At 35.2% G+C, this 17,480-nt stretch overlaps 1 protein-coding gene across 4 annotated transcripts in view; it reads right to left on the bottom strand.

Moving 5' to 3' along the window:
* Positions 1 to 721: 721 nt before the first annotated feature.
* LOC123563994 (protein N-terminal asparagine amidohydrolase-like) overlaps positions 722 to 17,480 on the bottom strand; it is a 175,187-nt gene continuing 158,428 nt past the window's right edge. For all 4 annotated transcript variants that reach the window (XM_053536648.1, XM_045357232.2, XM_053536649.1 and 1 more), the window contains one exon: positions 722 to 1,955. In XM_053536648.1, coding sequence (XP_053392623.1) covers positions 1,791 to 1,955 — 165 coding nt within the window. In that variant the 3' untranslated portion in view covers positions 722 to 1,790. The remainder of the gene's footprint in view (positions 1,956 to 17,480) is intronic.

Here is a 17,480-nt window from a genome sequence, read left to right as displayed (position 1 = left end):
TCAAGTTTTTGAACCCTGAATTTTTTTTTTTTGGAAGTTCATGAAGTTGAATATTGGGGGATTATTTGCATGAATCCTTTGAAGCTTATTATTTATGCTGCTATAACATGTTAGAGGAGTTAGATGAACGCTGTCACCTGGGTCATATTCCACATTGTTGTCCTGTTTACCCTTACCCTGCTCAATTTAAAAAATGAATATTTCCATCTTTGAATCTGGAAATACTACCATTAGCTGTAAAAATGGATGCTTACCAAAAAGATACTGACTGATGGCAAACAGTACAGATCATGATCAGACTGTTCAGATGTGCATACTGATTATGATCAGACTGCACAGATGTGCATGCTGATTGTGATCTACACTGATTGCAAAGGCAGAATCAATTCTCTCAAGCATGATATTCAGCATCAAATGTTTTCTGATACATATTTTATATTCAATTATAAATTTGAGAAGCTTACACTTAATACTTAATACATGTATTTTTATGACAAAGATTCAAGCTATTGTGCCAATCTTCATCTACCATTAGAGTCATTAAACACTCCAGTGACAGCTCCAGTTTCCTCAGATGTGTCCAGTTTCCCTATCCAGCATTGAAATAGTCGGGGGCGCTGTCTCCTGTGACAGCTCTTGTTTGCTGTCGTAACGTTCACTGCAAGTGAATAGTCTTAGTCCGGAACTGGGGTTTCCCAAATAAATGTAGGTACACATATCGCAAATTTGTTTAACCTTTAATACACAAAAATTTCTTTGAATTGACAATCCAAACTGATACTATTTACTAAAGACAGATGTTAAAGTCATTATGTATAGGATTCATACAATAAGGTTGAATTTGTGTTCATGTGCGAGTTTAATACTTTGACATATTTCAAAGCTACAAAGTATAATCTGTTTATAGACTGAGTTTTTTTTGTTTGTAACTACAGCGTGTGCATGAATCTTGGAAATGCCAGACATAATCCAATTTTCAGTGTAAATCTCAGGTTTCGCACAGGCCTTGGAAAGTGCTTGGAAATGAGTTGCATTTTGAAAAGTGCTTGAAATGTCGAATCGAATCATAAAAAGTAAATTTTACTGATTCCTGTTTTGATTTACTGACAACTGATTTTAATATGGTAAGTGCCGTTTCAAACTGAGTTGGCTAAAGGATTATAGATGGTGCAGAAAGGAAAATGGCGTCCACAGCGCGCATTGCCGAGTTTGTAATAAAACAATTGAAAAAGTGCCATGGGCGAAAGTTATGAATAATATCTATGGTTAAGATAGTTTGATAAATGTGTTTCAAAGTAACACCACCAAAAAAAAACAAAAAACAACAACAAAAAAACGTAACAGTCTCGAAAAGAATGGAGCAAGGTACTAGTACCAGTCCTTGAAAATGTCAATTTGATCTTGAAAAGTCCTTGAATTCAGTTCCCAGATTTATAATAACAATAATAATAATAATAACTTCATTTCTGTGTGAACCTTGAAGATTATTCTGTCATGTTATAAATACAGCTGAATTGCCCTGACCTATCAGTACTCTCAGTGCTTTGATTAAATCCAGGTGACACAGCTTCCAACTCATTCAAGGTTTTATTAAGGGTAACAGTCATGAAGATTGGCTCTAGAGCTGTTGATGACACAACAACAGACACAGAATAGCTCACCTTGAGCACTATATGCTCATTAAAGCTTAAAATCAAATTTCCAACACTGACAATGAAATATGTACCACAAACTCGATAGGCTAGCCTAAAAGAAGTTTATACACATGAAGCTTGAAAGAAGTTAACTAATCAGTCTACTTTGGTCCATCTCCCATCAGCTTCTTTCTTGAAGTAGATACCTTTGCCTTTGAACACTGATTTCAAAGGGTCTGGGAAGTCTCTAATCTGTACAAGGGCAGCACGTACACTTGCTTCAAAATGTTTAGGTTCTTGTTCTGGAGATGTCGACAAGTGCTGAAATATATTAATGGCTGGATCAGTCAAGTTTTAATTCAAGTCTTTTCTCTCCCACCCTCCCCTCTAGTGCTTTCAGTTGTTTAAAAAAAGTGTTTTTCAACAGTGTTTTCTGTTTTTCAATTGCAAATATCTTTTCTGCGACTTTTTTATGGTCAGCCATGTAACTTCAGAGATATAGTTTAAAGCCAATGTTTTAGAACCAGAGCATAGCATTTTACCACAGATCTATGGCAAAAATGGAGAAATTTTTCATACATTCTTATAGGATCCCATAATCTTCTTTTTAAATGATATGTATTTACAACAAAATGGTTGTAAAGGCTCTGTATCACCCACCTGACCTAGTTCTAACCCAGGCTTTCAAATATCCTCAAATTATTGTTTTTGTCTGGCAGCCCAATCATTTTAGTTTCTTTGGCAATACTTGTGTTGTAAAGTTGGATTTTTACAACATAATGTTACATAATACATAGTTTCAGTATTGCATAATATCATCTAACAGTCTAATATTTTATCATAAATGTTTGTACTTACAAAGAGTATGGTATTTTAAGATTTGAAAGCATAGACATTTAGCTAGTCTATTAAAGACTGCTGATTTACCTAGACAGATCATTCAGTTCAGTATATTCATTTGATACTTTATTATTGCTTATTTACTTCATAGTCATCAGTACTTTCAGTTTATCTTTACTGCAACAAACTGCATTTAATATCATTACATATTTTCATTTTGTATTTACATCAGCTATTTTTAGTAAGACCAGTTATGAAAGAACTTTGAGCTATTTTTAGATTAAAGACAAAGAGCTTACATAAACACTGTCAAGGTCATAGCTGATATGTAAGATAAATGTTGAATGGCTTATCAGAAAAATGCTGACCAATCAGAATGTACTTTACATCCTTCATGGTTGACTGCATTCTGGAAGAGTTTACCTCAGTAGAATTTCAGAGCCATTTCTTCACTCTGCAAGGAATTTTTGGACCGACAACATCTTAAAAACTCTCTTTGGGTTTAGTAATTAATAATTAATTAAGTTAGCATTTATGTTTGGCTATTTATTTAACCTAAGAGTTTTACTAAATTCATTGTAACTTTTCTCTAAATTAGTAAGTAATTTTCTTTAATTAAGTAACTTAAATTCTATTGTTTTAACAGCAGTTATTTTAGATTTTCATCTTTAAATACTTCAGTAAATATTGATAATTAAATTATGTTGCTGTTAATTTTACACAGAGTCATACAAGTACAGAGTCACAAAAATACATTTAGATACTTTAATAATAACATTTATTTAGATATTTATTTACTTTTTGGCAGAACTTGAAACTTACATCTTTTTATTCACTAAGCTGATTTGTCATCTTTATCAGTATTTTTGGCATTTTTCTAACTTGTATATTTGGATCGCTTTGTAAAATATTAGTTTAGAAAGATAAGTAAAAATTTGGTTGGTTTTCAAATTTATTCAGTATTTGTGTTTTTATTTTCCCTTTCTAAGTAAAGGGTGGTGTCATCCTGACGTGTCAGTAATTCTGACGTAATAGTTTACTACTAGTAATCTGCTAACCACTGCTTCCAAGCAAACTATTAAACGAACATATAGATAGGCTGTTTTACAAGACAGCGGTTAAAAACTAAAATTTTTATTCCCCACAACACTTGCTTAGTACTTGTACACTACTGTTGGATGGAACGGTTTCATATTTTGTTCCTTAAAATAGCAATTATCATTGCTCATTTTTCTCCTGTAATTTTTCGACAAGAGGGCCATGATGGCCCTAGATTGCTCATCAGAGTTACACTGTTTGCCTGAACAGCTGAACAGTTTTGGTAGATGGTTTTTCAAGGAAAATGTCTGTGTGATATTGTAAAACAATGCCACTTTTTTCAACAACAGTATTTCTACTATTAAAGTTTCTACCTGGGTCATGTAATGTGTGGTTTTTTTGTTTGTTTTTTTTGGGAGGGGGGTACATGTTGTAAGAGGTTGAAGGATTGCTGAGAGACAACAGAAGATTTTTTAAGTTACATACACATCCACTGCTGGCCATGTTTTACACAAACAGAATTATTTGTATAATCTGCATATATGATTACCCAAGAAACATTTGTGTAAACTTTTTTTAAAATCGAGCAATTAGTATCTGACATCTAGAAGGCCATGATGGCCCTATATCACTAACCTGAGTTTAATTGGTTGCTTGAACAGTAAAATGTTTCTACTAAATAAATACAGGCAGGTAATGTGCATATTATGTGTTTGTTTTTTTCTTTTTCATTTTTTTTTTGTGTAAGACATTGGGGAAATGATGTGACATGACAATATCAAACATGAAGATTTTTTAAGTTTCCATTATAAGAGGTAAAGTGACCACACCTCCTGGTGGCATACAGAATAATTTCAATCAAAGGCTTGAAGGGTCTGAGAGTCGGCTAATGATTGATGTACTGGTAGTATAGTCTACCAGTTCCAGTTTGTTTTTAGTTTTTTCCCCCAACTAAACAGAGATTTTGTTACAATAAATGAAATTAACATTCAGTCAATGCCTAGTAAAACTTTGATTGACATTATACAAGTATTTAAACCCAATATATATTTCTCTAAAATTGAAGAGTGGTTTGCAGAAATAAAAATATTGAAAATACAAACCACAATTTGACAGCTGACACTAAGATACTGCCCATGACTATATATATTTTTCCAGTAAACATTTGCCTCCGGCATTGCCAAAAGAAGCAATTATCGGCTGGTATATATTCGCACATGATAAAATTTGAATATGACAATTTATAAAATTTTAAAATTTTACAGCGCGGATTGCCACATACAAATTGTAACGGATGGACGAAAGAACTGTTCAGATATTTTACAGATAATGGTCTGGCGATAACCATGTCATTTATTAGGTATTGTTCAATCATATTATAAGTGGTGTCAATTCAAAGTATACTTACTTTTGCGTTTAGGGATACATGTATGTAAATGTTGCTGAGTGTCAATATATAGTGTAACCGATGTTAATAAATGCAGTTCTTTTTTAGTTAAACCATCATTTATTCTATTTCAGACCTGTTAACCCCTTCAAAATCATGTCTGTAATCCCGAAGTCCATGCACTTTCAATTATCCATTTTGAATCATTTAGACAGACAGGCCCAGACTGGGCTGAAAAATGTTTGAGCCATTTTTACATGGTCAGTAGAAGGGTGGGTGTGGGGAGGGGTGTTTCTTCCCGCTTTAAATTGCAGTCAGATTTTGAAATTGGCATTGTGGCAGGTGGTAAAAGGGCAAATGTATCAAACTGTAAACTGGCAATATGGGGTAAGGGTGTGGGAGGATACCCCCTCCTGCAAGAAGGGTTTGGGGTATCACCACAAGAAATTTTTGAATATGTAGACCCTTGATACGGCCTTTGGTGCGATTTCAAATTGAAAATTTTATGTTTCCATTTCTAAATATTACCTAGATTCTTTTTAGTATTATAATATCCAAAGTATGAATGACTGTCACTTCATATTTTTACTTTCAGATCATGCCTCAGGACTAGAATATGAGTCTGATATAGATTCTATGTAGGTGTTATAAAAATAAATTCTAGAATCATTTCTGTTACAATAATATCTATCATGTCTGTTACTTGAATGTTAAAATTTCATAACACAGCTCGATATTTACCCAAAATATTATATCCGGATACGATTACACTTTTCTAAATCTCCAGTTTCAACAATATGTTTTACCAACTGTGATAATATGAAGACATTTAGCAGCAATTGGCAGTATCTGACATTGAAGTTTATGGTTAAATTACCGGGGTACCTCTTATTTAAATCTTTTCATAAAAAAGTTGTTTCGTTTTGTCAAAGCAGCCAAACATAGACGATCTACTTTCGATTTCAAAAACTACAAGAAAATACAATTTAATGTTTCGCCGATTTGTTTATTTCTCGAAAAATAAGAAATAAAATCATTTTTAATATCAGTAGTAATTAAACAAACCAGTATGAGCTTCTTCTTCCAATAATTTATCTGCTTACTGACTACAAAATTCAACCCACGCAAAGTCGTAGAAGCGTTGTTATAAACAGGTCACGCATGTTTAGCCGATAATTGTCCAGAATGTAGTTAGGAATCATCCGCGAAGTCTCGCTGAAGAATTAACATACTGCACATATCTTATTCAGGTCATTTAAAATGAAGCTGTCATAATTTAATTTCATCGATGTGGTAAACTCTTTGATAAGAGACATTCCAATGCTTTCAGAGGTACCCGACTCAATAAAATACTAGCAGTATGTTCTGGAACTATATTTTGTCTTTCGCTGAATGTTACGCAAGCTTGGTAGGCCTGCGCAATTCATAAAATGCACAACGCAATAAATTTATTTGCGCAATGATTTTAAAGATAATTTTTTGAAATGGACACGGTAACAAATGGATAATTTGCCTAGTAAGTTAATATGCAGCTTTTAATTGAATTTGTGAACATCATATTTGCTATTTTGTGACAAAAGGGCATAAAATTTGTCACCATAATCATATGCGCAAATGTATTACCAAATCTCGCAGAATCGTTATGCGTGTTTATGCTTAATGAGTTACCGCGGAAGAAAATACGTTGCTTTATTCGAGTATTGCACAATTATAAGTCATAAATTTGACAGATTACATCGTATATTGGTCATAGCAAATAGGATTGACATAACTGAACTTCATTCGATCAATGAACTCTTTGAAATTAGAGACAATCTAATAGAACTGCATCACTTCGCTGTGTTGTGAGGCCATTTAATAAGAAAGAGAAATCGTGCGATAGCAAGGACTCGTCAAACGCTTGAAAGCGTTTAGCCGACTCAGTAATCTTCGTAAAGGGTTACCCAAGAAACATTTGTGTAATTTTATTTTAAAACTGGGCCTGCTGTTTCTGACAAGAATATTTTTAAAGTTTCCCATTTAAAGGGAAAAAGTGGCCACTCCCCCTGGAGACCATGTTTTTGAGAAAACAAAATAATTTGAACAATCTTGATAGAGGGTCAAACAAGGACCATTTGTTTGAAATTATTTCAAAATCAGGCCAGCAGTTTCATAAAACAATATTTTTTAAGTTTTCACTACATACATATAGGAAAAGTCACTACGGCCCCTGGTGGCCATGCTTTATTACAAATCCTAACAAGAGCTGGTCGAACACAAAATGCCCCCCTTGATGCATTTAGTAATTGCACAAGGAACAGAAATTATATGCTCACTGTAAACAAAAGTTCTACCATTCTGGTTTAATCTGACCTTGACCTTTAACCTATTAACCTAACAAGAGATTACAGAGTGATGTTGGTGCCATCCACTGAGCCATTTTTGAATGTTCCAAATTTCAAGACTAGTTCAAGGTCAAAATCAAGCTCAAATTTAATTTTGGCACAAAACAATGTGTATGTGGTCCGAATTTAAGTGCAGTTACAGTTATTTTCGACTGCAAAACACACCCGTGACAGCTAACTTACAGCCGAGGTGTTTTTTATTTCATGAAATGATCCCAGCTAACTGGCAGCTGAGGAGACAAGAGGTAACAAGAGGACCATGATGGTCCTGAATCGCTCACCTCTTTCCACATGACCCAGTTTTGAGTATGACGTCGTTTTTTCTATTATTTGACATAGTGACCTAGTTTTTGAGCTCATGTGACCCAGTTTTGAACTTGACCTAGATATAATCAAGATAAAAATTCTGACCAATTTTCATGAAGATCCATTGAAAAATATGGTCTCTAGAGAGGTCAAAAGATTTTTATATTTTAGACCTACTGACCTAGTTTTTGACCGCAGTTGACCCAGTTTCAAACTTGACCTAGATATCATCAAGATGAACATTCAGACCAACTTTCATACAGATCCCATGAAAAGTATGGCCACTAGAGAGGTCACAAGGTTTTTTTATTATTTGACCTACTGACCTAGTTTTTTATGGCACGTGACCCAGTTTCAAACTTGACCTAGATATTATCAAGGTGAACATTCTGACCAATTTTTATGGAGATCCATTCACAAGTATGGTCTCTAGAGAGGTCACAAGGTTTTTCTATTTTTAGACCTAATGACCTAGTTTTTGACCGCACATGACCCTGTTTCGAACTTGACCTAGATATCATCAAGATGAACATTCAGACCAATTTTCATACAGATCCCATGAAAAATATGGCCTTTAGAGAGGTCACAAGGTTTTTCTATTATTTGACCTACTGACCTAGTTTTTGATGGCACCTGACCCACTTTCAAATTTGACCTAGATATCATCAAGATGAACATTCAGACCAATTTTCATACAGATCCCATGAAAAATATGGCCTTTAGAGAGGTCACAAGGTTTTTCTATTATTCGACCTACTGACCTAGTTTTAGACCGCATGTGACCCACTTTCAAACTTGACCTAGATATCATCAAGGTGAACATTCTGACTAATTTTCATGAAGATCTCATGAAATATATGGCCTCTAGAGAGGTCACAAGGTTTTTCTATTTTTAGACCTACTGACCTAGTTTTTGACCGCACGTGACCCAGTTTCGAACTTGACCTAGATATCATCAAGGTGAACATTCAGACCAACTTTCATACAGATCCCATGAAAAATATGGCCTCTAGAGAGGTCACAAGGTTTTTCTATTATTTGACCTACTGACCTAGTATTTGAAGGCACGTGACCCACTTTCGAACTTGATCTAGGTATTATCAACGTGAACAATCTGACCAATTTTCATGAAGATCTTGTGAAATATATGGCCTCTAGAGAGGTCACAAGGTTTTTCTATTTTTAGACCTACTGACCTAGTTTTTGAAGGCACGTGACCCAGTTTTGAACTTGACCTAGATATCATCCAGGTGAACATTCTGACCAAGTTTCATGAAGATCTTGTGAAATATATGGCCTCTAGAGAGGTCACAAGGTTTTTCTATTTTTAGACCTACTGACCTAGTTTTTGATGGCACGTGACCCAGTTTCGAACTTGACCTAGATATCATCAAGATGAACATTCTGACCAACTTTCATAAAGATCCCATGAAAAATGTGACCTCTAGAGAAGTCACAAGCAAAAGTTTACGGACGGACGCACGCACGGACGGACGACGGACACCGCGCGATCACAAAAGCTCACCTTGTCACTTTTTGACAGGTGAGCTAAAAAATGATCCCAGCTTACTTTCAGCTGAGGTAGTAATTATGTAATCCTAAATGGTTTCAGCTAATTTTTAGCTGTAGTTTTCCACTGAAAAACAAACACCCATGACAACTAGTTTTCAGTTGAGGTGTTATTTGATTCATAAATGATCCCAGCCAGGGACGTAACTGGGCCTATTTTGAGAATACGCACAATTGCTAGGGGGGGTTGGGGGGCAAGCTCCCCCGGGGAAATTTTTTTTCTTAAAATGTCTCTGGTGCGTTCTGGAGGGTATCCAGATGACGAATTTCAATATAAAAATCATACAATTCACGGTAGCAAATTGGATTTAATACCTACTTTTTCATCTTTAACAGCCGATCTGAACCACATTATTATAAGTGACCAGAGAGGGTCCATCACTAGATCTAACATATCAAGTATGCATATCCAAGTATTTTCAGCACTGTGCCGTAAAATCAATGCTATTCAGTTAATAGCATTGATTTTACGGCACAGTGCTGAAAATCATCAAAATATGCAGAACATTTTTCAGATAAAGACATGAGTTAATTAAATACACGTTTTACACGCTTCAATCGTCAGCATGAAAAAAACACAAAATTCCCCTGATTGACTATAGATGGCTATGGTTGACGGCTCGTGTCGTATCAATGATCTGTGCGACATTTTCTATTAACAATGTTATATATTTAAACACGGAAGAGCAAACATCAGCTTTTCCTGTTCGCAAATATGTCAAAAACATGTTCTGCACTAATTTCCCGCTCTCTATAAATGTTCAGGAGTCCTAACCCGGACAACCCCTTTCTGTACTCATTGTACTGCGCAGATAGGTCTTCACCCTTTTCATAGTGGAAAAGGATCTTTCTGCAGTTGCAGTTAAGACTGACATCACTAACAGAATGAGCAGACATTTTCTGATGCTTGGGTACATATCGGACACATACTCCAAGCTTTCAGTGAGGTCTCCTCAGTGCATCCGATGTCCACCAAATGCGCCAACAATCACATTCCCTGAGAAAGAGATCCTCGGTGACATCTACCGGCAAGTTGGCTGTAAAATTGGAAAACTTCGTCTTTGCATTGTTCCTGTGAAAACGGATGTGACACCTTCAGCTAGGCTGAACGGGTCATTGTCCACAGAGGGTACTACTTTAAGGTCCCTTAGAGCTATGAGTATACTCAACCGTTATCCAATACCCAATGGGGACATTGTAGTATGCTCAATTGAAAAAATACTAATAGCGCCTGCAGATACAGTGTACAGATACATCCATGTTGAACAGCTAATTAAGGGCAATAAAAATAAATCTTAAATATTTTCGAAATCCATTTTGTAGTGATAAGTTTATCTACCATTTAATTCATATTTGAAAACAAGGCCATTTTTTTATTATTAGTTTTACCGATTTATTTGGAAAAAGGTAGGGCAGGAGGAGGTGGGAAAAAGAAGTGTCCTCTATTGTAAAGTATTTTTGTAAGATCTCAAACGCAGCCCTGTTCAACCTGAACTGAAACTACCAACAAGGCAACACTCTCACCAAATGAAATGATGATAATTGAATCAAACAGCAGCCACATCTCTGTTCACAAGGCAAACGCTGACAGCCAGAGGACAGACAGTAGTTGATCACAAAAGCTTACCTGGTGTACCTGTGCTCAGTTGTTCTCAACATGTTCAAAATATGCATTTTTATTGTTCTTGTATTTTTATTCAAGAATGCTTGTAATTGCTCAGCAGTTGGTGCTAAGTGGATACTGGTTCAAATCCGGCTATAGCCCATTACTTTTATATGTTAAGTGATTAAGGTCACTAATTTTATATTCTTACACAATGTCATACCATCATCTGTGGAACAAAGTTTGAATCCCAATGCTCAACGAACCCCATCTGTGAAACAAGTTCGCAGACAGAAGTTAAAGACAATAGTGATAGTTTTTTTTCCCACATTAAAATAATTTTCTTTGATTTTAAATAATAAGATATCAGCAATAAACAAAAAATATCTTTAAAAATGATGGTCGGCGAATTGTAATAAGGAAAGAAGTTTATGAATTTTTCATCTAACATTCATCTTTCATCTAACATTTTTCAAATTGCAAAACTAAACACCGCACTTTAACAATTTAAACGGTTCTCTTTTAATTTTTCGCAAAGGTTTCGTAGGGTTGCAATTTTGTTTCGTTTATCCTTAGACGAATAATTACAGCAGTAGTTTGATGAAGATTCATGAAGCGGTTCATGAGAAGAGGTCATTAAACGTGTTTATATTTTTAGCTAAATTGGTCCCTATCCCCATTTGTAACAAAATAGCAGGAGACCTTACGATATTGTTACACATCGAGTTTGATAAAAATCCATTACATTTTAGTGGTTAATGCGAAGAAAGGCATATCTACTTTTAGCTATAGTGGTCCCTAATAGGGCCCAAGTTCCTATATAAATAAATTTGGAGGAGGACCTTATAATGATGCTCCAGACCAAGTATGACAAAGATCCACCAAGCTGTTCATGAGACGCTGTATAAAGGCATTTCTAGTTTAAGCTCTAACAGCCCCTAAAAGGGGTCAAATGTCCCAGCTGAACAAAGCTGGCTGTGGGCCTAATAAAGATGCTACAAATCAAGTTTGATTAGAATACATGAGAAAAAATCAATTAAAGGATTTTTTTATTTATTATTTTTATTTATTTCTAAAATAGGCCAACTGATCCGGCTTTAACAAATGCATATTCGCTATTCATAAATCTTTGGACAATGACGTCACATCTATAAACAAGAGGGCCAAAATGGCCCTATATTGCTCACCTGTTATCATTGTACTTAAGGACAAGAAGGTCAAAAAATCATAATCAAGATCAATCAAAAGAATTATGAGAAAATACAGTTGAAATTTTCTTAAAGTTACTTCAAATAAAATTATTTTCAAATTTAATTAGGCCATTAGTTTCATGTCTGAAGGATCACAGGAGGTTAGGAGCAAAATTTTGACTGATGAAGCTCAAAGGACAGGAACAACAAAGGGAAGAAATTAAAAATAAATCTAAGTCCTCAGAAAAATCTAAGTCCAAAGGACAGGAACAACAAAGGGAAGAATTTAACCAAAATTTTAAAAAATTCTTACAAGGTACAGATATTCAAAATACACCTAAAAATTGGAGGTACCATCCATGTTGTACCACAGAAAAGTGGTCTCGGTTTTTCCCTGCAGCCAAAAATAAAAATGTTTCTTAAAAAAGCTATTTATAGTAACATAAAAGGGAAGTTATTAAAAAAAATATTGTAAGTGAACAAAAGGATCTGCCAAATAAAAACAAGAGCACTGCAATTGACGCAAATGCAGAGCAATATACACACAAAACAAAGTCATATGACCTTCGACCCCTAAGTGTGACCTTGACTTTGAAGTGAGCCATCCGAAACATGCGCTCTGCACATTGTTTCGATGAGGTGAACATATGTGTCAGGTTTCTTTGAAATCCTTCAAGGGGTTCAAGAGTTACAGAGTAGAAGGGAAATTGCTAACCAACACACATACAGACAGACGGACACCGAGGCGATAACATAATATGTCCCTTTGGACGAATAAAAATGAATCAAAATCTTATGGTGATACAAGTTGTGTGCAAGTTTGGTTAAAATCAAATCATAAATGAAGCTGCTATTGTGCAGACAAGGTCAAAATAGCTAATTTTGGCCATTTCAGGGGCCATAACTCTGGAACCCATAATGGAATCTGGTTCAAGAAAGGAACCAGGACCTTATGGTGACATAAGTTTTGACAAAGTTTGATTAAATTAAATCATAAATGAAGCTGCTATTGTGCAGACAAGGTCAAAATAGCTAATTCTGGTCCTATCAAGGGCCATAACTCTGAAACCTATAATGGAATCTGGCCAGTTAAAGAAAGAAACCAAGATCTTGTGGTGATACAAGTTGTGTGCAAGTTTGGTTAAAATCAAATCATAAATGAAGCTGCTTTTGTGCAGACAAGGTCAAAAAAGCTCATTCTGGCCCTTTCAGGGGCCATAACTGTGGAACCCATTATGGGATCTGGTTGGTTCAACAAAGGAACCAAGATCTTATGGTGACACAAGTTTTGTGCAAGTTTGGTTAAATTCAAATCATAAATGAAGCTGCTATTGTGCAGACAAGGTCAAAATTGCTAATTCTGGCCCTTTCAGGGGCCATAACTCTGGAACCCGTACTGGAATCTGGCCAGTTCAAGAAAGGAACTAATATATAATGATACAAGTTGTGTGCAAGTTTGGTTAAATTCAAATCATAAATGAAGCTGCTATCGTGCAGACAAGAAATTGTTGACGCACAAAAATAGCAAATTCTGGTCCTTTAAGGGGCAATAACTCTAGAACCCATGATGGGTTCTGGCCAGTTTTTGAAAGGAACTGAGATATCATGCAAATACAAGTTTTGTACAAGTTTGATCAAAATTGCTTGCAAAATGTGGTCTCTATCTTGTTCACAAGAAATTGTGGACTGACGACGGACGGACGACGGACGAAGGGTGATCACAAAAGCTCACCCTGTCACTATGTGACAGGTAAGCTAAAAAGTGAAGGTCAAGCAAAACATACAATTGTAATTATTTCAATATTTCTGTTTCATAAGCAAAGTTGGACCGTAGTCATATCACACAGATAAACTGTATGCAGCGTACCTTCATTTCAGTGTAATGAGATTCAGTCATTATATAGCATATACATAATAAAACAGATTTCAACTGAGTTCAATATTTGCATACCATACTAAAGAAAAATATTCATATATAATAAATCAGTTAAATAATTTATAACAAATATACCAAAGTAAACAAGTACTCATTTAAATATGCAATCTGAATAAGTCACAAAAGCAAGAAACCTTTTCATATACAGACGACAATTGTAACAAGGAAAATCTTTTAAAAAGCACTTCTCTACATAAAAGACTCTTATCACACCCTTATTCATGTGATACGAAGACCGTATTCAGCTCTTTCTTTAATTTGATATATGTTGGTATTTGAACAGGTTTTTATCATATTTATTAAACTTACTTATCATTTTGAGATATATCAATATTCTTGCTAAATATACTGAGCCAAAGTTAGCTTTAAAACTGTGAACAGGGTCGTTTAGGATAAACGCTTTGTCTACATTTCACTCAGCGTAGCACAATCAACAGAGTGAAAGAAATTGACACTCTCGTCCAATCAGGCAGAGTGTTGCATAAATCTTCCATTTTGATAAATTATCTATAATGCGTTATCAAGTAGTTTGATTTGCAAACTGAAGTCATGTGGCATAGGTAACGAATTCGTATCATATAGTTTACAGATTTGATGATTTAAAGATGATACATTAACAGTGTACCCTCTTATAAATAAAAAAAACTGGAATAAAACCTTTTTGCAGCAAATATGAAGGAGTCAGGACATTTCTTGTTTTATTATATCCCAATCCATATTCAAAAACTCGTCTTTTTTTAAAAATGTATATGATTTGTTCTTAAGCACTAAACATGACTTGCTTCCATTCGTGAGTGAGTAATGCCACGTTTTCATCTTTATTACAATACCTTGGGTTATCTGTGTTTTCAAAGACGTCAGCGTAAGGCGGCAAAGTGCCACAGTCAGCCATTTCTAACATTCATGGCTTGTTTACATGTTACATTTGGAATATACCGAGATACAACGATAAAGCGAGACAATCAAGGGTTATAAACAGTGACACGAAGTAGGTCTGCGGTCGGCTTTTTGCGAGGGTCTTTTCTCATTTTGAGATAAAGAACTGAAGAATTCAGCTGTGATCAATAGGAATTTAATGCCTAAACCCCCTTAGGCATCGATTTTTAATGCAGATTTCGCCTTTTTAGACTTTTTATTTTTTGAAAATGCGATTTGAAAATGACGCACATGCGTATTTGCGTATGCCTAGTTATGCGCCTGCCAGCTAACTTTCAGCTGAGGAGTTATCATAAATGATCCCAGCTAGCTTTCACCTAAGGAGTTATCATAAATGATCCCAGCTTATTTTCAGCTGAGGAGTTATCATAAATGATCCCAGCTAACTTTCACCTAAGAAGTTATCATAAATGATCCCAGCTTATTTTCAGCTGAGGAGTTATCATAAATGATCCAAGCTAGCTTTCACCTAATGAGTTATCATAAATGATCCCAGCTTATTTTCTGCTGAGGAGTTATCATAAATGATCCCAGCTAACTTTCCCCTAAGGAGTTATCATAAATGATCCCAGCTTATTTTCAGCTGAGGAGTTATCATAAATGATCCCAGCTAACTTTCAGCTGAGGAGTTATCATAAATGATCCCAGCTAACTTTCAGTTGAGGATTTTTTTGTTTTGGGTTTAACGCCATTTTTCAACAGTATTTCAGTCATGTAACGGCGGTCAGTTAACCTAACCAGTATTCCTGGATTCTGTACCAGTACAAACCTGTTCTCCGCAAGTAACTGCCAACTTCCCCACATGAATCAGAGGTAGAGGACTAATGATTTTAGACACATTGTCATTTATCAAATAGTCACGGAGAACATACGCCCCGCCCGAGGATCAAACTCGCGACCCCGAGATCCGTAGACCAACGCTCTTACCTATTGAGCTAAGCGGGTGGGCTTTCAGCTGAGGAGTTATCATAAATGATCCCAGCTAGCTTTCACCTAAGGAGTTATCATAAATGATACCAGCTAATTTTCAGCTGAGAAGTTATCATAAATGAAACTGGCTAGCTTTCAGCTATATTTTTTGACTGCAAAACACCACATGACAGCTAATTTTCAGCCGCGGTGTTATTTAATTCAAATATGATCCCAGCTAACTCTCAGCTTAGGAGATTAGATTTAGTAACTATCAAAGTGACTTGTGTCTTTCTAGTCTAATGACTATATAAGATTATATCCTATTAAGAACCCACATGAACATTACACTGGGTTAAGTAATTTTTGAGATACATGACACACAAATTTAGGCCCCTTTTATGCATATCTTTGACTAAGTCAAGGGTCATAACTCATGTCTGGCTGTATGAGATCCCAATTAAAACACCATGTGCACAACTTCGTGTGCTAGAAAAAAATCTGTAAGGTCTGATAACTCTGGATCAAATATTTTTTGAGATATGCACGACACAAATTCAAAAGGATGGACAGATGGACAGACAAGGGTAACTCTAAGTGATGACAACTTTGCCAGGTGCAGCCAGATATAGGGTGATCACAATAGCTTACTTGAAATCATTGTGATCAGGTGTCAGTAAAATCACGGTTACTAAACGCTAGCACCACCACCAAATTGTGGTGATAAGGAAAAGAGCTATCGACATTTCCTTGGTGCAGCTATTGCTCATTTCTACTTGTAAACACATGAGTAAAATTTATATTTTATTTCATATTTTTATTGATAGAACTTTTTTCGAAAATCGGAGAATGTAGTTCCGTGTAATAACACTTTGACTACATTAAAATATTATGCAAATTGTGGTGACAGTGGCATATTTTCATATCGGCCAGTATTCGAACACCATTCCAATGAATAGACACACTGTAAGAACATACCTGCGCATGCAAATGGTGTAGAAATGAATTACACGTATTCCCATAACCAAAGAATTACAAAAAACACAGTAAAAAGTTAAAACACAACTATTTTTTTAAAGTGGTTGTGCTATCACTCAAGTGGTGGCGCTATACACTAGTGGTGGTGCTGTTGTTTATGATTAGTAGCTGATATATTCAATTTTAATATATGCAAACCATGAAAATTTCTACAATAATCGATGTTATCAACCTATCCCACACTACACCCAAATTACGTTACTCAACAAAATACATGTAGTAACCTCTACATTACATACCTGTCAAGACACATGCACTGCGCATGTGTCACATGCATTTTGGCCCTAGATCACGCTCACACGCCTACTATTCCGAGTCACACGCATTTTAAAGAAAAACAAGAGTGCCAGAATGTCACAATATACGCCCGTCACAGCAAATTTCTTTACTCTAGCACCTGTATTTGCAAATGGAATTTTAATTTTGTGGTTGTTTAGTAATCATTGTAAGTCATTTGTTTTTCTAAGTCCACAAAAAAACTCCTTACCAGGTAGAGATATCTTAAAATACACCTAAAATTTGAAAGTAACATCTATGTTGTACCACAGAAAAGTGGTCTTGTTTTTTCCCTACAGTCAATTATAAAAAAGTTACAATATAAGTTATTTATAGTAACAACTAAGGGAAGATAATCTTAAAAAAAAAAAAAAAAAAAAAATCCAAAAAAAAAATTGTAAGTCCACACAAAAATCTTTACCAGGTAGAGATTG

Source organism: Mercenaria mercenaria, chromosome 2 (genome assembly GCF_021730395.1).
Source record: "Mercenaria mercenaria strain notata chromosome 2, MADL_Memer_1, whole genome shotgun sequence".
Classification (NCBI taxonomy): Eukaryota; Metazoa; Mollusca; class Bivalvia; order Venerida; family Veneridae; genus Mercenaria; species Mercenaria mercenaria.
This window is presented reverse-complemented; position numbering and strand designations above follow the sequence as displayed.